Genomic DNA, 21,195 nt, shown 5'->3' with positions numbered 1-21,195 from the left:
TTCTGCAATTAAAAGCTTTGAAAACCTTTTAGAAGTTCTTCAGAGTGCGAACAGCAGGCGAACCCCAGAACGTTATCTTGAGGAACCCCTTAAGAAAGGGCAAACCAACCCTGACGGTACTTCTGCAAACCTCTAACAAATGGTGGGTCTTCAAGGACTACGTAAGGGATACCTTTTGTTGCTTTCCTGAATTTCCCCAAGGGGATTATTAATAAAGTGCTGTCTTATCTTATCTTTCAAGTGAACCCTAAGTTGCTTATTGGCTTCCTTTGGATCCTAGAAGAACCCCTATGAACCCTTAGTGTTCAGAGTGTATCAAGATGTATTACATCCAGATCGGTGTGTTCTCCTAAAGCGTTCTCCTCTGTGCTCGGTTTTGTTCCCAGCAGCAGTCATTGTTGATGTCCCATTTTTTTTTACTGCTTTTTACTGCTTGCTTTGGCTCCATCCCCAAGATAAATTGCTTGTAAAAAGTTTTGGGGTTATTTTAGTCATCAGAAGTTACATGGAACCGTCTGGTAACTCGATAATTGAGAGGCACTAGAGTTTGATTCTGATGGCTTCAAATGGCAACCGACAGAAGGAGGCAGGCTGTATTGTGACACTGACATCTTGGTGTTATGCTCTTTGATCATGTTCACAAATTCACAATTTTAAAGTTTTATTAAGGGATTGTCATGTTAGATTTCCTCGAACATCAGTTAGGGGATCAGCTGTTTGAAAAATGTGAACTTCAATACCGAGAAATCCTGTAAGGTGAGGTCAGTAAACGTCACACAGCTCGCTCATGTTTACCAACCGGCTGGTCTGTGATGCTTTATACCAAAGGAAACAAAAAAGACGAGAGGAAAAGATCTAACGTTGGTGAGTCCAGCTTTCTCTGGACGGAGCGCTGCTCACTGCTGTTTAGCAGACAGTTTGGATTTCACTCTTAAGTTTGGATTTGTCACTTCCTGTGGGTGGAGAAGTGAACACACCCGACAAAAGAATTTCATTTGGACAAAAAAGGGCAAATCTACGGGGTCTTAGAAGGGATGGGACGCTGTTCTCTGTTGCAGTAGAAATACAGGATAGATGCAGGATGAATGCACCAAGGGAGGCTTTTACAATGGCTATCACTGTACTTGTAACCACAACAACATCACAGCACAATGAACATATTGGAATATCTAAAAGTTTTATATCTAAATCTCTATCTAAATCTCTAAATCTAAATATCTAAATGTAATTTTCCCCCAAGTGGTTTTTCCCCTGACATACCACCAGTGACATTTTCATTCTTTATTTTGGAGTGTAAAACGGCAAACTTGAAATCTGTGTTTGGTTTGTTTTATACAGCAATATGTGAGTCTAAAGACATTGATGGAGAATTCCTTTGAGGTGGCTCACAAACCTTACTGTAAGTGGCAATTAGCGAGAACGCTTTATCACTGGTCCTTCCTGCAATTGTTAATGTGTTAACAGCATTTTCGTGCTGAAATCTGAAACCAAACTGTTGCCAGATAAGGGTTAGCTAACCCCAACCCTCAAACAACAAACACCCACCCACCCACCCACACAATTGCAAGAGTTTTTGCAAAATCAAGAGTGCAGGTACAGTATCCACACACGGAAGGTTTCCTTGCAGTTCTGCACAGCTGTTCAGCCTCTGTACACTAAATAATAAGTCAAGTCAAGACAGGGATCGTCTTGATCCAGCTGGAATTTCAACACCAGTGACAGGCAGAGTTATGGTACCATGGTATTAGCTATACAGCTGCTTGTGTTGCTGCTGTCATAACACAGTCCTAAATCCTGTGTGAACAATGTAATGTTCCTCCTCTGTCCTCTGTATGAGGCTATTAGCTGCATCAGCCAAGAGTCTGAAGTGTCCAGTAGCAATGCAGCATGTACTGTATAGTCCACAGAGAGAAGCTCACCACGAAAATCTTCCATAGTACGCCTTTACTGCCCAGACCCAGGCACTGCTGACAAATACAGTGGGAATGGGAGCTAATAATAGTTGGCAGCCTGATAAGACAAGTACCTGCTGATAGAGACACAACAGAAAATGTTGGGCGGTGGATTGTGGAATGCTGCTCTGTAAAAACCGGGAGTTCATCAGGGTTTCTCTCAAGATCCAAAGGAAGCCAATAAGCACCTCAAAGTTCCTCACAAAATATTCCTAAAAGGTTTCTTGAAGAACTCCCTGTGCAGTAGATGTTTGTGGAATCACCATCAGAGTCTGTGAATGCTTTATGAAGGGGTTCCTCAAGCAGCTGTCTTGGGTTCCCTTATGGTTGCAGTCTGAAGGGCCTTTAAAGGTTACTCGAAACCTTTTTTTCTTTTTAGAGTACAGGATCTTTCAGAGACATAAAGAGCCTCTCTGATATAACAACTTATAAAAATAAGTGCTTTCTCTTTATCTCTCTCTCTCTCTCTGTCTCTCCCAATTTCTCAGAAACACACAAATGCAATCTGTTTTCTTCTCTATGCACTTCTTTCTGCTCCTTCTCAACAGTCTGAATTTATCCAGAACTCTGTTTACTGTTAAACAAAACACACACACACAGGCTAGAAACTTGCCCAGGGCCCCAAAAACACAGCGGCTGTCCCCATTGGTTAATCTGTTTGGTTGACGTTTGGAAACTATTATGCAACAGCTCCTATCTCACCCCCATTTGTTTCAATATGATATGGCCCAGAAGTGTTGCACCGAGTACCAGTACTGAGTATAGTACTGTAGGTACAGTGGTGCCTGAATTGAGAGACGGTAACCACAATTTTCCAGTGTTTCACATCATTGTGCTCACCTCAGCTTACATTAAATTCAAAAAATGAAATGTTAACCCTTGTTCAAACTTGGTAATAAACAGATTAACTTTACCATACTATGCAACTAGAAAATTGGGCTCCATATGACGGCTCTGCTGTGTTGCTGCTTGCATGTGAGAGCAGGCAAGGATAGGTCCTCCTTTTCAAATTTACTGTCAATGGCTTAAGTTAAAATTAAGTGTTATTTTGTGTTACTCAAAATTTAGTTTATTCTTTCAGTATCTTTTTTGTGCTGTGGTGTTGTAGGGTTAAGGTTAGGGTTAGGATTTATTACCATGTATTGGCATGGTGTTGGTTGCCATTGGTCACACAGATGGTGCTTTTTCGAGTGCCGCTGTGGCTTTTCCTACACAAACTGAATAGAGAGGCAAAGTTACAAAGGTAGCTTACATGATACGCTGAGGAGGAAACCTATTTCCAGTTGGCTGTATGTTATATTTACTTCATAAAACTTCATAAACTAACCCTAACCGGGTCATAAATAAATAGTCAGCTAATGTTGCAGTAGTAAGTTAGCCAAAGTCAGCCTCATTGGTAGTTATAGTTAAAGAGCAAGAGAATTAAACAAAGATAAAATACTTTAAAATGATCATCTGAATATACCTGAAGGTGTTATGGACAAATCTTAGCTTTATCTGGGTGGCAAACTAGTACGAAAAAACACCATGTGTCTCCCTCATCTGAGGATAAGTGAACTTTAAAGTGACACTCACAAACTTGCACACACACACACACACACACACACACACACACACACACACACACACACACACACACACACACACACACACACACACACACACAAAAGGGCTCTGTGTTTAAGCCATTAGGTAAACTGGCATCATATCTACAGGCAGTGTGTTAGGCATCAGTATCTCTCACGCACGCACACACACACACACACACACACACACACACACACACACACACACACAAACACACACACACACACACACATGCACTCAGAGGAAAAGGCTCTTTCTTTGAGCAGCAAACAAGCGGTCAGTTTTCATAATAGAACTCTGTCTGGTTGGGAAACCAGAGATCACTGATTGGACAAGACACCCATTCATCCGCGTGACCTTTGACCTCTCCAGCCAGTCACAGGTGACTGTGACACTGGGATACTGTTACGCACCTTTGTTTGCCTGGAATAACATTAATTCCTTTGTTGCGTACACTTTAAAAAGTAAAAGGGCTTCAGGAAACCTTTTGGTGTGTGCGTGTGCGTGTGTGTGTGTGTGTGTGTTTGGAGAGAGAGAGTGTAAGAGAGCATTTCTCATTTATCAGTCTTTCAGTGGAAAAGGTGGTTTAACTTTAACCACACCATGCTGTGCTTCAACCTCAACACCCACCTCCTGTATACACCCTAAGGTGTTTTGTTCCACTGCGGCTTTAACAGTTTGTATCCTTAACCTATTTAAATGCCATAAGTAGCAGATCTTAAAGATGTTTTGATACATGAAAAGTTTTGCGCCAGAATGATATTTCCACTATTTGAAAAAAAAAAAAAAAATGACTGCTAATATTACAAGTGATTGATAGCATAAAATTAAAGCAAAACATAAGAGTATTGGAAAGGATAGAAGGTTGTTGAAGTTCTCTTTTGGCAAAGTGCCGCTTGTACAGGCTGGATCCTCTGGAGATATTGAACAATGAACTTCAGGAAAGTATTTTTATAGCATTTTGGAATAATACTCATATATTAAGTATCATCCTAACCCAAAGCCTAAAAAATCTCAGCAAGTGAAGTGGAGTGTGAAACTTTAGTTAGAGAGTCTCTTACTTCTGTCCCCGTTCATGTATTCTCCTCATAATGTACTGAAAAACAATAAGAGCATATAACCCCAGTTGACACAGTGTTAACGACCCCTACCTTTGGGAGTATATGTACCCCTAGTACTCTGCCATTGTAAAAGTCTTTTTACTGCATGCTCGCTGAACTACTGCAAAGCTGCACTGCTCCATCCCAAGGAGAAAACTGTTTTGCTTTCTGTTTAAGCATCAAAAGTTACAAGAAATCGTTTGCTAAAGGTCAGGTTGAGAGACATTAGAGTTCTGATTCAATGTGATACATGTAGCATTCAGTGGTGGAATGTAACTGAGTGCATTTACTCAAGTACTGTACTGTACTTAAGTACAATTTAGAGGTACTTGTACTTTACTTGAGTATTTCCATTTCATGCTACTTTATACTTCTACTCCACTACATTTCAGAGGGAAATATTGTATTTTTTACTCCACTACATTTATTTGACAGCTTTAGTTACTAGTTACTTTGCAGATTTAGATTATTAATACAAATTATAATCAACTTATAAATTATTATATATTTTTATAGGTTAAGCTACCCAGCAGTATATAAAGAACACATTAATGCATCAATAATTATAGTCCAATAACATGATATATATGATTCTGAAATGGGCCATTCTGCATAATGACTACTTTTACTTTTGCTACTTTAAGTATATTTTGATGCTAATACATTTGTACTTTGACTTAAGTAAGATTTTGAATGCAGCACTTTTACTTGTAACAAAGTATTTTTACACTGTGGTATTACTACTTTTACTTAAGTCAAAGACCTGAATACTTCTTCCACCACTGGTAGCATTTCAACATAAACAGCCTCTACCGGTCTCTACACTGTATTTTATGTTGCATGCCCACAACAACAATACTATTGGTGTGAGATAGAGGCGACCAATCGTTTCCACCGTGATCTTCTTTGTTTACAGTAATCATACCAAGGTATCACGATTAATTCTGCAATGAAATATTGATGTTTAAAAATGCTACACACAGCAACTTTAAAATATGCAAATTTGGCTCTGCTGCACATTGTTCAAAACAGAACTGTGTGAAGTACTAAACCCTGCAGGACAGTGACTACTGCTGCAGTGTGTAGGCCCATCAGTCTCCTCGTTGTCTCAGTAAAGTCAGCATTAGTATCATTCTTGTCTCTGTAGTGAGTCAGTACTGTAGCGGAGCCCGGAAAGTAAGATACTTCTGCCAAAAGTCTGCAACACTCCCAACATCTTAGCAGCATTCAGCAGTTCACACTATTTGACATTTAACATTAAAGCCTCATGATGAGCACAGTGGCTGGAGGGCTTTAAATGACACGTCCGTCTGCTGACATTTTCTTTATGGACTGTTTTAAAGAGCTGGTGAGCGGGCGTGGAGGCAGAAACGCCCTCACTGCTGGTTTAACTGGGACTGCTGGTGGAAAATATACTGGTCAGTTCATTCAGTAGAGCTGTATAGTGGAGACTTGAATAGGTGGACTGTTTGCTTCAGGGCTTATTTGGTGGGTTAGGGTTATACATGGTGGGGGTTTGGGAGTGTGTGTGTGTGTGTGTGTGTGCGTGCGCATCTATACACTTGTAATAATAATAATAATAATAACTTTATTTATATAGCACTTTTCAAAACACAGTTACAAAGAGCTTTACAATAAAAACAGACAATTTAAAAAATGCAAAGAGAATAAAAACTAACTAAAAGCCATAAAAACTAAACACATTATAAAAACACAAATAGAGTAAAATGACTTGTGTCTTCCATTCCTGGGTACATTCATGCTCACACACACACACATATGCTCACATACTGTACATATACACGAATACACTTGCACGCACACACACACACCTATACATGTACACCTACACACACATAGACATACGTTCACACCCACAGACACAGCACACACACACACACAAGTGCGCATATACACACATGCATTTACTTACACACAAACACACACATACAAACACACACAGTCTGACGACCCATGGGCCTTGGCATGACGTGTGTGTGTGTGTGTGTGTGTGTGTGTGTGTTCGTGTTCTGCCAGGGGCCTCAGCGTTCCTGTAAAACACATACACACTGTTCAACAAACACATGTGGCTGCTATTTATAGCTCGAGCACTGACGTCACCATGGCAACCAGGCTGAGGGGCGGGGTTATCCCAAAACCACTGCTTCCTGTCTGGGAATCCTGAACAGCAGCAGAGAGGACCTGACTGAACATACACACACACACACGCGCACACACACACACACACACACACACACACACATACACATACACATTCTATCTCTCTCTCACTCATGACCACATTCTCACTTAGTTTGTGAAGTTTTTTATACATTTTGTGGTTTTTGTAACATTCTCCTGATGACACACACACACACACACACACACACACACACACACACACACACACACATACACACACACACACACACACACCTCCCAACCTCTATACACCAAAAACACATGGCAGTGCCAAGTGTGAAGTCACCAGCAGTTGCAGCTCTGCTCCAGGGGCAGCAGAGCGTTCAGTTATCTGCAGGAAGGAACTTCACTCCAGTCAGGATGAAATGCTTCAGCTCAATTATGACATCATGACTTCCAGTCCTGTCTTTGTTTGCCATCTTGATTTTGTTGTTGTTTCTTGGTTGTCTTGTCTTGTTTTTTTCATTACTTTATCATTACAATGTTAATTTTGAGACCTAAAACAAACGAGACCTTTGTCGAGAAAATTGGCAGCTTCTCCCATCCTCTACACCGGTGGTTCTCAACGTGGGGTCCGGGGACCACCAGAGGTCCTTGAGGGGGTTCCAGGGGGTCCCCAGCAAATTTATGAGTTGTTAAACTTCACCACTATTTCATTTACAAGAAGTTAATACAATTAGAGAATGTAGAAGAACGACTGTTTTGATCATAGTTTCTCTGTTATCTCTCTACCTACAATACAGATAGTCATGGAATTCTGGACAAAATCATATCTAGCAATAAAAATATTCTCAGATTTGGGTCCGAGAGACAAAATCTTATCAAATGGGGGTCGGTGGTCCTATTGTGGACTAAATTAGGGTCCTTGATATGAAAAAGGTTGAGAATCACTGCTCTACACCACATCTTACATTGTGAACAGACATTTATTTATATGAAAATGTTGCAGATTGTCACTTGAATTAAATCGTCTGAGAAGGGAAAATCAGCATCATCATTTGGTTCAACACTCACATGTTTACAAAAAAAAGGACAGTCCAGGCACTCCAAATATAAAAATATAACCACAAGGAAGGAAATATGGGTATTTAATAAGGGTTTTAAAGCCATGAAGAAGACCTACAGTGGTCAAAACATGTTGGCTTTTTTAATGATTTAGCCACTACAATCAAGGCTTTTTAAATATTTCCTTCCTTGTGGTTATATTTTTATATTTGGAGTGCCTGGATTGTCCTTTTGTTTGTAGCACTCTTTTTTCCCTGTTTTCACCCGAGCACCCGACACATTTTTGATCCTAGTTTGACAATGTAGAGCAACCAGTCATTTCCTTTTTTTCACTCACATGTTTACATTTGCAGCAGGCAGTCACCAACAGGCTGACTGCCTGTTTTTTTTGGGCTTTGTGAGCCAAAAAGGTTGAGATCCATGTTTTTTATGGCAACACAAGATGTTACGCTAACACATTACCAGGCAGAGGGCGAGACGTGGGTGCAGGTCCTGGGGTTTTACTACCAGGGGTCCTGGGTGACTGACTGGGTGACTGGGAGACTGACTGGGTGACTGGGAGACTGACTGGTTGACTGACTGGGTGATTGACTGGGTGATTGACTGGGTGACTGACTGGGTGACTGGGAGACTGACTGGGTGATTGACTGGGTGATTGACTGGTTGACTGACTGGGTGACTGACTGGGTGATTGACTGGGTGACTGACTGGGTGACTGACTGGGTGACTGACTGGGTGACTGACTGGGTGACTGGGAGACTGACTGGGAGACTGACTGGGTGACTGGGTGATTGACTGGGTGACTGACTGGGTGACTGGGAGACTGACTGGGTGACTGGGTGACTGACTGGGTGACTGGGAGACTGACTGGGAGACTGGGAGACTGACTGGGTGACTGGGTGACTGACTGGGTGACTGGGAGACTGACTGGCTGGTCTTGAAGGGGAGCCTCCCTCTACATGACTCACTCTCCTCTACATGGGAAAATCATTAAGAGGACCAGGGGCTGATGCAAACCTGGAGTAACAACTGGTGAATCAAAAGGGGAAGTGAATGCTGGACTCACCCACATGCAAGCACATACACACACACATATACCGGAGCATAACAACACACACACACACACACACACACACACACACACACACACACACACAAACTGGACTGTGAAAGGTTTAGATTCTCCTTCCCCTTCTTTTCCTCACACAATTTTTTTTAACATTGCATGTGGCTTTCTTTGCTCAGCATGTTCCCTATTTACTCTCCTATTCACACACACACACACACACACATGCAAAGGACTGATGATGCCTACCTTTTGAAGTAAATATACCCATCCTTTCTCTGCATCTTTCTATACTCGTGAAGCCCCATCAGTTGTCTCTGCTGTCTCAATAAAGGAATAGAAAGTCTTTAAAAAAAACAAGGGACTGGAAAGCAAAAAGCTGCTCCCACCTTATTAAAAGCCTATACGAATGGGGAATGAACGCCTCATAGGGCACTTTACGGAAAATGATTTAATGGCAGTTCTGGCGGACATGCAGTCGTTCTCGGTTTAATTGCACTGATGTTTAAATACTCAGTGTCCTGGAGAAGGGAAATGTTTAGTTTGACTTAAACAGTTTGAGGTGTGTCTATTTTTTCTGGTAATGGAGATACTGTGTGACTCAGATGTGTAGTTTGTTCTGCCAGGAGGTAACAGCTGTCTCTCCCTCCACAGACCAGTATGATGGAGAGATAGCAGTTAGAGGAAGAGGAAGAGAAGATGTCGTTCTTCGGCCTGGACTGTGCCAGGAAGAAAGAGAGAGGTGAGACACAAATCACAAATAAATAATAATAAAAATGTTAAAGGCTGGCTGAAGCAAAATCAGAGCTGTATGCATTTTTAATTATTTCATGATTTGACTTTTCTTTTTTTTTCTCTTTAAATAATGTTCTATAATTGTATGTAACCTTGATACTTTCCTTTTTCTTTTTTTCTTTTACTAAAAGCCTAACTAGGGACAGGAGTTGGAAACTAGCAATAGCTATAATCTCTGTATGCGGAACATCAGTTACATCAACTTGTTTGTAACGAGTTGAAGTGGTACTATGTTAACTTGCATTGTCCCTATCAAATAAACTATATAAAAATAAAAAAAAAAACACAACCTTGTTAAGGCAAGCAGCTGGACTGGTCAATTTTGAGATTACAAATATAAATAGTTAATATATTCATTTTTATACCAGCTGCATCAAGTACACCAAGCACAAACTTGAAAAAAATTCACATTTTTCTTAAAATAATATATTCCCTGTAACAGTTTTTTCAGCTTAATGTATATAGATATGGCCACCACACTTGACATACTGCTTCTTAACAAAAATAGCTGTTAATTTTATTAAGCTGTTAATTTCTATTTTATGGGGTGTTTTACATACATAGTATTTTGTAAATAAAAAAAAAAAAGTCCCTGTGAAAATGACCAGCTATTTAATTATTCGTCAGAATGAAATGGAAAAATGTTCTGACTTTATCGACTGAGAAAAAAAGTGTCACTGTAAATTCATGCATTATTTATAAAATATTAGCTAATTTGAATATGTTAATAATAAAATTAAAAAAGTGTCTGTATTTGTGTCTATATTCAACATAACAAAACAAAACACAAAATTTCATTCTGATAGGATGAAAGGATTTTTTTTCCTTTTCACCTGTGGTGTCTTGACTTATAATATCATATCGTATAAATATATAATATATTTAATACTCAAACTGAGTGCTAAACATATGTTAAGACTATGTGGTCCTGTGTAGCTCAATGGGCAGAGCGAGGCACTAACACTGTCGGGGTTAGGGGTTCAATTCACACTTTACATGCTGTAAGGCACTTCCATGAATAGACAAAATATATTAACACTATGTAACACATTTGATACATTTGATACCAATTCAATTATAAATTTCTCTGCCCTTTCCAATCAGAGCTGGAGAGGAAACTCCGTGCCAATGACCGAGAATACAACCTCTCCTTCAAATATGCGGTAAGTATATATACAGTTTTGCGTATGTGTGTGTGTTTGTGATCTCCGAGGTGGAATATTATATTACCACCAACCAAATCCTGATAAATATTGTCTATGGCTGGTAAGTCTGTCTATTCTCCCATCCACTCTCACAGGGAGCCAGCCATCATTCGGAGGTCCTGCTCTATCTTAAAAAAATCAATTTGGCTGCTAAAATAGAGAAAGTGGCTGGTGAATTTGAGGATGTACAGGCTGCTGCTGTGTCAATTGAACAAAACAGTTTCCTTCCCAGGTTTTCCCCCCACCAATTCTGTCAGAATAGTATGAAGCAGTCCCTTGGGGTGTGTCTTGCTGAGTGTGTCTGGCCGCTATCAGGAGACTGGACGTCAGCCAGTGTCTAAGAGTGGAGGCTGCTGCCAGGCTGAGGTCACGCTCTGTGTATCGTCGCTGTCAGATGGAAACCTTGTTAAATTTTCAGGAACTAAGAAAAACAGCCATAATGACAATTTATTTTTGAATTTATACAGTGGGGTTTGAAAGGGTTTCATATGCCCAGGGGTCACAGAATTTTCTCAACTCATAGAGAAGCATGTAAACCTTCAGCTAACGTTAAAACATGGTTTTTGTATGACAACAGTGATATATGGATGAAATTATATTGGCAAAGTTACTCTAATGCTAAAAAATGATCATTCATAATAGCAGACCCAAAGCTACATGAGGCTAGTGTGTGTGTGTGTGTGTGTGTGTGTGTGTGTGTGTGAGCCATGCTTGTGTTTGCATTTATGATTCATGGATGTATTAGATCAGGTCAGACTGTACATCATGGTAAGTAGGATCAAATTGATGTAAATTACATTAAAATGGATCTTTTTAAGGGAGAGAAACTTAATTTAATGCTTTTCTGAAGATATTTTCGTTTGTATCAGTGGTTGTTATGATGATCACCGACTGGATGTCATAGTTAACACACCTTTTAATTTACCAATACATCACTGATAATTCATAATACAATGATAAACAACAATACAGAGGATAACTAAGGAGAATAGCCTGAGCCCAGCTACAGGAAATGTTTATGCATGATTAATGGAAGACAGATGCAGGATAAATGCATGAAGGGGAACTCTTACAATGGCTGCCACTGTACAAACTAAAAAGTATTTTTATCTCCATAGTTACTGATAATCTCCATTTACATGGCAACCGCTGTAGAGGGTTTTCATCTGATATCACCGCTATGCTGTATGAAGAGACATTGATGTAAGCATAAAGCGTTGATGGCTGATGGTTTACTCTTCCAGCTTGCTACTGCTCACACAGTGGTAGCCATTGTAGAAATCCCCCATCATGCATTCCTCCTGCGTCTCTCCTGTATTGGCACTGCGGTCTTGAATGTTACGCCGTAGAAACACAAATTCCTGTGTCTGTCAACCAGCTTGTTCCCAGCCCATTCCTTGTACCTTCCAACAGCTGGAAAGAGAGGAAAATGTGTTTGTTTTTTTTGTTTTTTTCCGAGACGTTCCTCTTGAAGATGGAGCCATAAGTGTAGTAGTAGTTCAGCAGACAGTGACAAGGGGATGAAACTGGAGGGAGATACCAAAAAGGGTGTAAACATTCACTTCCCCTCTTTGTATGTTTACACATGTACGACCAGGGCGGTGAAGAGATCCAGTGATAGCACGGCGAGGGGAGTCTCAGTCCGACCCGCCAGAGCTTTAAGCCTCCTGATAAGATCCACCTGGCACAGAACAAATGCCTCCCACCAGATTACACTCTTAAAAAGTAAAAGATCCTCGAGAAACTCTCGACATTGCAGCCATAGGGGAACCCCAGACGGTCCTTGAAGAAGCCTTTTGTAGCGCATTCATGAACCCTGAACCCACAAATGTCTAACATTTAAGGGTTCTCCAGTGAACTCTTTAGGGACATTTTCTACGGAGGAACTTCCTGGAAACAGAGTATCTTTCATGGTGACCTCATGCTGCACTAGTAGGCGTAAATATCCATTTCTAACCAGTAAAACCATCAGATTTTTTGAACAGTCCCGCCCCTCCGCACCCCTCCCGTCAAATAAAACTGCCTTTCTCTCCATGACTCACCCACTGGTTTAGACTTTTGAACGATCCCTCACTGCATTGTGTCCCGCCTGCACCAAATCAAGGAGGTAAAGATGCCGTTTCATGGGGTCTTTGAGAGAACTCCTGATGAACCCCTAGCTTTTAGACTAGTCACTCACATCCAGAGAGGGTTTGAGCTTTTATTTACCCAAGGAAGACTTCCTGGGATTGTATGGAGGAATGTATGAAGGACAGTCTCCTTCATCACTGCTCCACCATCTTATCTTTATAATGTCAGCTGTGTTCACATCAATAAACACAATAGTCTTCCACATTACCCAAACCCATGAAGAGACAGGGAAGTGACGGGACACCTTCCCCTTTGAATGTCCAACCATTCACAATCATAGGCAAATGTTTGTTCAAGCCATGAATGTGATTACCCAACATGCATTTCTTTTATCACCCCGGATGCATCGGCTCACATTTCCATAAACGAGGCCATAAAGGTTTTATGGATTCGTGCAATAACAGACACAAAATGTCACAAGCTGCTGTGCACACACTGATCTCACGTACAATATAGAGCTTTATTTTTCCACTGGCACTTTCTGTTTGTTCTGTGGTCAGTTCACATCCAGGAAGTTGGTTGTTGTGAGTTGTGACATTTGGAGACAGAACCTGAATCTATAATGATAAACAACGACATTCAGTAGATTTTTCAAAAGGTTTTACAACATCTTTCAATGATCAGTGATCATTTTCATGCCCCAGAACTCACAGAATTCCCCAGAACTTTATTCTTAAAAAAATAGACAAAAAACTTAATTTCTGTGCAGTGCTTTTCAAATTATACTTCAAAAGGGGAAAGAGGGTAAATGTATCCGATATCGATCATAGCACTACACAGAAATGAGGTATCTTCTTTGTCAGGGAGGCAATAACACTAAAATCTTAAGTTTTGTTATTACTTTTCCAGTATGGCGGCATATCCCATTGGTTTCCACTAGATAAAAAAATCCATGACAGTCCTCTATTCCTCAGTTCTCCCAATGCTGTCTTCTCCATTTATTTAACTTATTCATGGTCTCATTCATAACTGCGACACTCAGCTCAGAAATTCCACATTCATAGTGCGAACAAGTGCTCTCCGATATTCATCTTCGATTCATCTCTTAACTGTTCCTCTTGTGTCTCTTTGTGTCTTGAGAAATCTTGTGGTTTGAGAATACTGATGTTTTTGTTTCCTGTTCTGCTGTTCATGTCTGTTATTTGGCCTCAAAGTCACCTTGATCAAAAGAAGCTGATACAGCACTTGAGACTTTCCAGCACTCTAGAAACTAGAAGTTTGAGGAACCAATGCTGAAACAAATTTCCCTGAAGGGTTCCATGAAGAACGTCCATTTGTTAGAGCAGTGGTTCTCACCCTGGGGTCCGGGGACCACCAGGGGTCCTTGAAGGGGGTTCCAGGGGGTCTCCCAGCAAATTGATGAATTGTTAAACTTCCAACATTATTTCATTTACAAGAAGTTAATACAATTAGAGAGTGTAGAAGAATGACTGTTTTGATCATAGTTTCCCCTAAAGATTCCTCAAAACCCTTCGACTTTTTTAGAGTGTACTTAACAGCCTTCTAATAATTTTTCACTCACTCTCTCTCCTCCTCCTCCTCCTCTGTTCTCCCTTCCTTCGTTCCTCCTCCAGACAAACGCAATTAAAACCTCCAAGTACAACCTCTTCACCTTCCTACCTCTCAACCTGTTTGAGCAGTTCCAGAGGATCGCTAACGCCTACTTTCTGTTTCTGCTGCTGCTCCAGGTGAGGGCAACACACACACACATACACACACACACACACACACGCACACACACGCACACACGCACACACACACACACAAGCCAATCTTACGCCAACTTTTGAAATGTCTCAAAAATCAAAATGCATATTAGGTGTGTTTCCATCCGCTGAGTTGAAGCAAAGAATTAGACTTCCTGAACATTAGAAAAAAAAAATTCACAAGAAAAATGGGAAGAGTCTCTCCAGAATTAATATTATAATCGTATAATATAGTATAATAGTATTGGACATGGAGGTTATTGTGGACAGATATTTTACAGACAACATTTTAGAACGTTCTAAGCTATGGAGCCAGAAAGCTGACTTTAGTATTTGGCATTGAAAAAAAAGAAGTTGGCATTGTATTCAGAATTGGAAAAAAATTGGCATTGAAAGCAAAAATTGAACAGAAAAAAAAAAAAAACATTGGCATTGAAAAACTTTAATTGAAAATAGTATTTATTGGAATTGGAGAAAAAAAAGTATTGAAAAATGTTTGTTTTTTTTGGTTCAAGGTTTTTTTTTTCGTTCAAAGATTTTTTTTTCAATGACCGTTTCCTTGGCACTCTTTTGGCGTCGAGGGGAGGGGCGGAGGAGTGTGATTTGCATCTAATCTGCATATTTTGGGACGAATGCTGGCTGTATTTTATGAAGATTCTTTCAGTATTTTATGAAGCCCATGAAAGGTAACCGAAAAGTAACTTGTCACGGTGGGCGAGTGCCTATCAGCCGAGATGAGACTTGAGCGCCATGTACTTCAGGCAGTGGGCAAGAGACAATACCAATACCAGTGGAGTCAATTTGGTGTCTAGTCATGGAGAATAGGGATTCTCAAACATTTTCATGTCTCAGACCCCCAAATATAGACACAAATTACTCCACAGACCCCCCCATTGAACAGGATTTTGACCCCCATATGGAAAGATTTTTGTTGCTGGTTGATTTTGTATTGAGCGTATAACTGTCTACACTGTTAGTGGGGGGGATAATAATGGTGAGAGTCAAAGATAGGAACGACAATAGTCAGTCTTACACATTCTCAAAATTGTAGTAAATTTATTTATAGTGAAATCAGACTATTCGTTTTGCTGGAGATCCCCAGGACCCACTGTGAGAATCACTGTTGTAGATGAAGTGGTGTACACACACCCACACACACACACACGCAGACACCCACACACACACACACACACAGACACAAACCTTTTCTCTCTCTCTCTCTTTCACACTGACACACCCTGTCACAACCACACATCCACACATCCACAGTTAGTGATTGCTCTCTCACACTGAGGACTTGCGTTAACCAAACAGGATATGGCCGAATCAAGTGCAGTGAGATTAAGGAAGTGTAATATCAACACAGGAAATTGCCTCATCATGCGCACAACAGTCATGTTGCAGCATGAAGGTCGCGCACAGCGGGGGCAGAGGAACTGGAGTTAGAAAGCAGATTTAAAGTCACAATCTGCAACTTTTTCATCTGCTGTTCCACCTGTGAAGGGATTCCTCTTTCTCAGAAAAAAATCGAATGAAGTGATGCGTTTCATGTTTGCGGAAGCAACAGCAGCATTTTGCACACAATTTTTGATCATTTCGATCACAGTTGCGGTGTTAACAGCTGCAATTTCAAAATCTCAGGAGGAAGCAGGTTCTGCAGTATTGCGTAACTTCTTTTCATCTTCGTTTTCATGACTGCATGTTCATCAGCATTGTTGATTTGAGGATTAAAAATTAATCACCAAGGGAAAATAAATGGATGTAATAACAATCCTACATAAGAACAGTTGATAACACTTTACAATAAGGGTCACTATGTTAAGGGTTAGTTAATGCTTAATAAGCATTAACTAACCCTTAATTAACAGTTAACTAATGTGTCTGGTAATCATTTACTAATGGTGTTCATGCTAACTAAGGTATTAATTTATACATAAATATATTTAATAGTCATCTTTATAAACTATTAAATAATGCATAAATTAATACCTTAGTTAACATGAACACCATCAGTAAATTACACATTAGTTAACTGTTAATTAAAGGTTAGTTAATGCTTATTAAACATTAACTAACCCTTAACTTAGTGACCCTTATTGTAAAGTGTTACCGAACAGTTAATAGCTAATAACTGTGTTAGTACTTTTCTTAAAGGGTTAGGGTTAGGCTTTGGTGTGATGTTATTCATTGTAAGTTTGTCTTCGTTTGCATGCACGCCCACATACACACACACACACACACACACACGCACACGCACACGCACACGCACACGCACACGCACACGCACAGCATCACAACACATATTCTCTCCCTCTCTCTTTGAACAGACACCCACACTCTGCCTCTACTCTCACTTTTCATGGATCACGAAACTAAACTAAACTAAACTAAACTAAACCAATGCTAAAACCGTGTGTGTGTGTGTGTGTGTGTGTGTGTGTCTGCAGGTGATCCCTCAGATCTCCTCTCTGTCCTGGTTCACCACCGTCGTGCCTCTGGTGCTCGTGCTGTCGGTCACCGCTGCCAAGGATGCCACCGACGACATTGTAAGTACATTCTTCACTGTTAGTGGGGGGGATAATAATGGTGAGAGTCAAAGATAGGAACGACAATAGTCAGTCTTACACATTCTCAAAATTGTAGTAAATTTATTTATAGTGAAATCAAACCATTCGTCATTTTGCTGGAGATCCTTAAAGGTGCTGCGTGTGGCAGGAGCAATCAGTAATACGGACTCTTTCTTTAACATCTAGTGGCAGCCACAGGAACTACAACAACATTGGCAAAAGTCTTTCCTCCTCCACAAGTCCCAACACGCTTTAGCTGTTTACTAGCAAGTGACAAATAGAGCCATCTTTTTTGGCTTGTTTGCTGACATACTCTTGCACTTTGACTCTGTTTGGAAAAATCTGCTTTTGTTCTCGTTTTCAGCTGTAAGAAAGTGATCGGGTCTGGTAATTAGTTGGCTGAGCTAAATGCAAGAAAGGGAACTTTTACAATGTCTGCCACTGTATAAAGTAAGGTTTGACCGATATTTTTTTTGCATTGATGCTGCCACTAGCCAATAATTTATATTCAATATTTTTTTAAATTTGACAATTTTCACGGCTAGAAAATTCCAACGATTCAGTGTTTTCTCCAAGAATGTTATTCTTGTCAGGGTGGAAAAGCCTCTGAAACCGCATGCAGGCCGTTATGTGACACTGCAAACACTGGAACCCAGACTAATGAAATTCTTTTCGGTGGGTTAGCAGCTCGAATGATTGAATTTATTGAAGTTGAATCTGATTATAGAAATCAAACTCATGATGCTCTTACCAAGTTTTTATCCTATTAAAACCATATTGCATTGAAAAGTCCTAGATATTTAGTTTTCTTTAAGATATTAAATTGATACTGAACTCTTGATTTGTTCTTGACTTGAGACTTGTGCCTCAAGACTTGAGACTGACTTGGGACTTGAGCAAAGTCGACTTGGTAAATGATATATCAGTCTAAGCCTAGTACAAACACTAAGCATTATGTTATCTCCAGTTACTGATAATCTCCATTTACTCTCTGACTGTGGCAGAAGAGCTCCACTAACACCAGCAGCCTCGTCTATAAAACTCTGTCTAGACTCACCACTAAAATCCTGTGGCATGACCTCACTTTCAATACACTTCCAATGCAAAATCCTCCAACAGCGCCAAAGCAATCATTCTGTGTAATACTCAGTTACATAACACACAGTCCAGTTCACTAAGAACTGCAGTAAAGTGGGTCTCCTGCCGTGGCTTCGTCTCTTTACAGCTGTTGTTAGTTTGTTAGCGTAACCGCTTATCGCTCTGCTCCACGTCAGATCGGGAGATTTCACAAATTGCCACCCATAGGAGGGCGGCGAGCAGGTTGCCATGGTGATTGTTGCTGGGTCTGGAGGCGATGTCACTTTCACCGCAGTTCATTTTAGGCTCTTGTTGCGTTGTCAATCTCTCACTTTTTTTTCAAAATTGTAGTAGTTTTTGGGCAGATGGCTGTGAAATGGAAACTTAAAATTTGAAAACCACCAAACATCTCCCTCTCTCTCTCTCTCCCCAGTATGCCCATCTTGTAGTGTCCCTCCCTCACACACACTTTCCTCTCAGTATAACCTCCCCCTCGTACTGTCTCTGTCTTTTTATCTTCATCATGAGTAATAAAAGCTCAAAAGAGTGAGTGGAGTGATCCGTCCCATGTCTGGAACATTTTTACTCAACAGCACACTTCACACCCTCCACCCAGGTTTCTAGGAATATCGTCAGGTTTCCCTTTACTGGCAAAAGGTGATATAATGTAGGAGTTCACTTTAAGCAATAACAGAAGATCCCCACTGTACACTCATTAGGAAATAGATTTTTTGTCATTAATGACAAAAAATCTTTTTTTTCTTTTTTTTCTTTATTTTATTTCTTTATGAGAACAGGGAGAGAACAAAATGTTTTTCTAAAACAATGAAAGGAAAATGACTTTTCATTTCAGCTGTCAAGGTCAACCAAACAAATGTGTGTGTGTGTGTGTGCGCGTGTGTGTGTGTGTGTGTGTGTGGCACAGCATACCTGATGCCAAACCACTAAAGGAAAATGTGATGTCATGGGTTAAACATTAGCTCGAGGAGAACAAAAGTCTTTTTGTTTGGTCGGGGCGACGATCCTGACTGATCCCCATCGCCAAATACCCATTGGTCACTTTGGTGAGGTCACTGGGTTCCGGAATCTTGACGGGAATTGCTTTTAGCGAGAACATGGCGACTGAAGACTGACCATGTATGGGGAGGTAGATAGCGGTGGCTGATGATCCTGCAAAACAAACACTGAAGTAACTCGTCTCCAGAGTTGGGGAAGCTACTTTGAAAGTAGTTTTACAAGCTAGCAGTCACTTCACACTGGAGGAGGGTGAACTGCAGCAAAGCTTCACTCATGAGGAATATAGTTTTGGTAACTGAAGTTACTCAGAAAAAGTAGCTCAAGTTACATTGTAAAATTAAATATATGTGCTTCTGCAACGTCACATAATAGAAAATTACAGGAGTGCAATAAATACCACTTATTAGGATGTTAACAAAAATTGTATTTTACTTGAAACTAGAAGGCACTTGGAGAGCATTTCCTCTGCCAATACTGAGCAATTCTCCAACTTGCTGATACACCCAAACACATCATTCCTATCACTGACATTTTAAGCTAGATTGAATTCTTGAATTGGGAATCAAGTCTCTATCTCCATTAGTATCATAGCTATGGCTAAAAAGACGATAATCATCTTATGGCTGAAATTCCAGACCCAGATCACCACCAAAATAGAATTAATTGTTCATCTGTCCACCAGTTTTCATAGAAGCCTGGTCATCGGTTGCTGACAGACAAAACACACAAACAAATTACCTGGAGAGAAAGCACAACCTCCTTGGTGGAGGCAATAAAGTGTAAGGAATGTTCGATGTGTTTATAATCGCAGCACCACAACAGCTGCCTGCCAGAAACCAGTCTGGACGTAAACCCAAACCAAATAATCTTGTCTGGGTTCGTCACAGGAAGAAGAGTAAGAAGTAAACTGTCTTTTAAACATTAACTTTCTTTTGTATGTAGTGTCCATCACTCCTACATTTCCACTCTGACAGCTGTCTGCCAGAGACGACAGTATGGACTTGAACCTAAAGCAAAATTGTTTTTTCTTCACAGAAAGCAAATGGAAGGAATGTAAACTTTCTGTTCTAGGCGAAATTAAATAAATGAAAGGCTCTTTCTCACATCTGGCAATTAAAGTAGTAAATAAATCAATAAATACAAGGTGAAAAAATGCAATTACGTTACAGCCAGAACTACTTGGTAGTTGCAGTAGTTTAACACACCAAATCACACACAATCAACACCGTCTGTCTCCGCAGCCTGTCTCTCTTTCTCAGCAGTGGTCAAACATGACCAGAGACAAAAAGAAGCGAAAAGCAAAACAGTCAGATCCACGACTTCAGCTGTAGTTGAAGTCTGATCAGTGTTGAGAGCGGGTGTGGAGGCTGCTGGAGGAGTCATGGATCTCTTTTAACCAAATATCTTCGATGGGAGGAGCCTACTTGATAAACCCAAGGACACACCTGCTCACTCTTCCCATCTTTCCTTAAACATCCAAGCCAGGTTTCTGCATAGGCACCAAAATAGCACAAGAGAAAGTTACATCAGACCCTGTGAACTGGTAAACAATTAGTTCCATTGGAATTGTTAACAGAACTTTATCGGTGATTAAATCGTCAAATCCGATTTCTTAGAAGTGACTGTTATGAGTCATTGATTGAAAAATTGTGAAACATGAAATGTGGTCTGTGGTTTTTAACACCTGATGACATTTAATATTAGGTTATGATCTAATAATGTCATGGGATTTATGAGTGTGTGTGTGTGTGTGTGTGTGTGCGTGTATGTGTGTGTGTGTGTGGGT

General features: G+C 40.3%; 1 protein-coding gene across 3 annotated transcripts in view; it reads left to right on the top strand.

Annotated features, from left to right (window-relative positions):
* The window catches only part of atp8b5a (ATPase phospholipid transporting 8B5a), a 56,570-nt gene that overhangs the window by 8,240 nt on the left and 27,135 nt on the right, over positions 1–21,195 (top strand). For 2 of the 3 annotated variants that reach the window (XM_071544460.1, XM_071544461.1), the window contains exons 2-5: positions 9,567–9,654; positions 10,812–10,870; positions 14,617–14,730; positions 17,196–17,294. In XM_071544460.1, the coding sequence (XP_071400561.1) occupies positions 9,612–9,654; positions 10,812–10,870; positions 14,617–14,730; positions 17,196–17,294 (315 nt within the window). In that variant the 5' untranslated portion in view covers positions 9,567–9,611. Of the gene's footprint in view, positions 1–9,566; positions 9,655–10,811; positions 10,871–14,616; positions 14,731–15,398; positions 15,435–17,195; positions 17,295–21,195 lie in introns of those variants that run through there. The other variant, XM_071544462.1, reaches the window with a different exon arrangement.

The sequence above is a fragment of the Centroberyx affinis genome, unplaced genomic scaffold (genome assembly GCF_046629955.1).
Source record: "Centroberyx affinis isolate AG114_WGS23_722 - 3 ecotype Tasmania unplaced genomic scaffold, CSIRO-AGI_Caff_v1 ptg004590l_1, whole genome shotgun sequence".
NCBI lineage: Eukaryota > Metazoa > Chordata > Actinopteri > Beryciformes > Berycidae > Centroberyx > Centroberyx affinis.
This window is presented reverse-complemented; position numbering and strand designations above follow the sequence as displayed.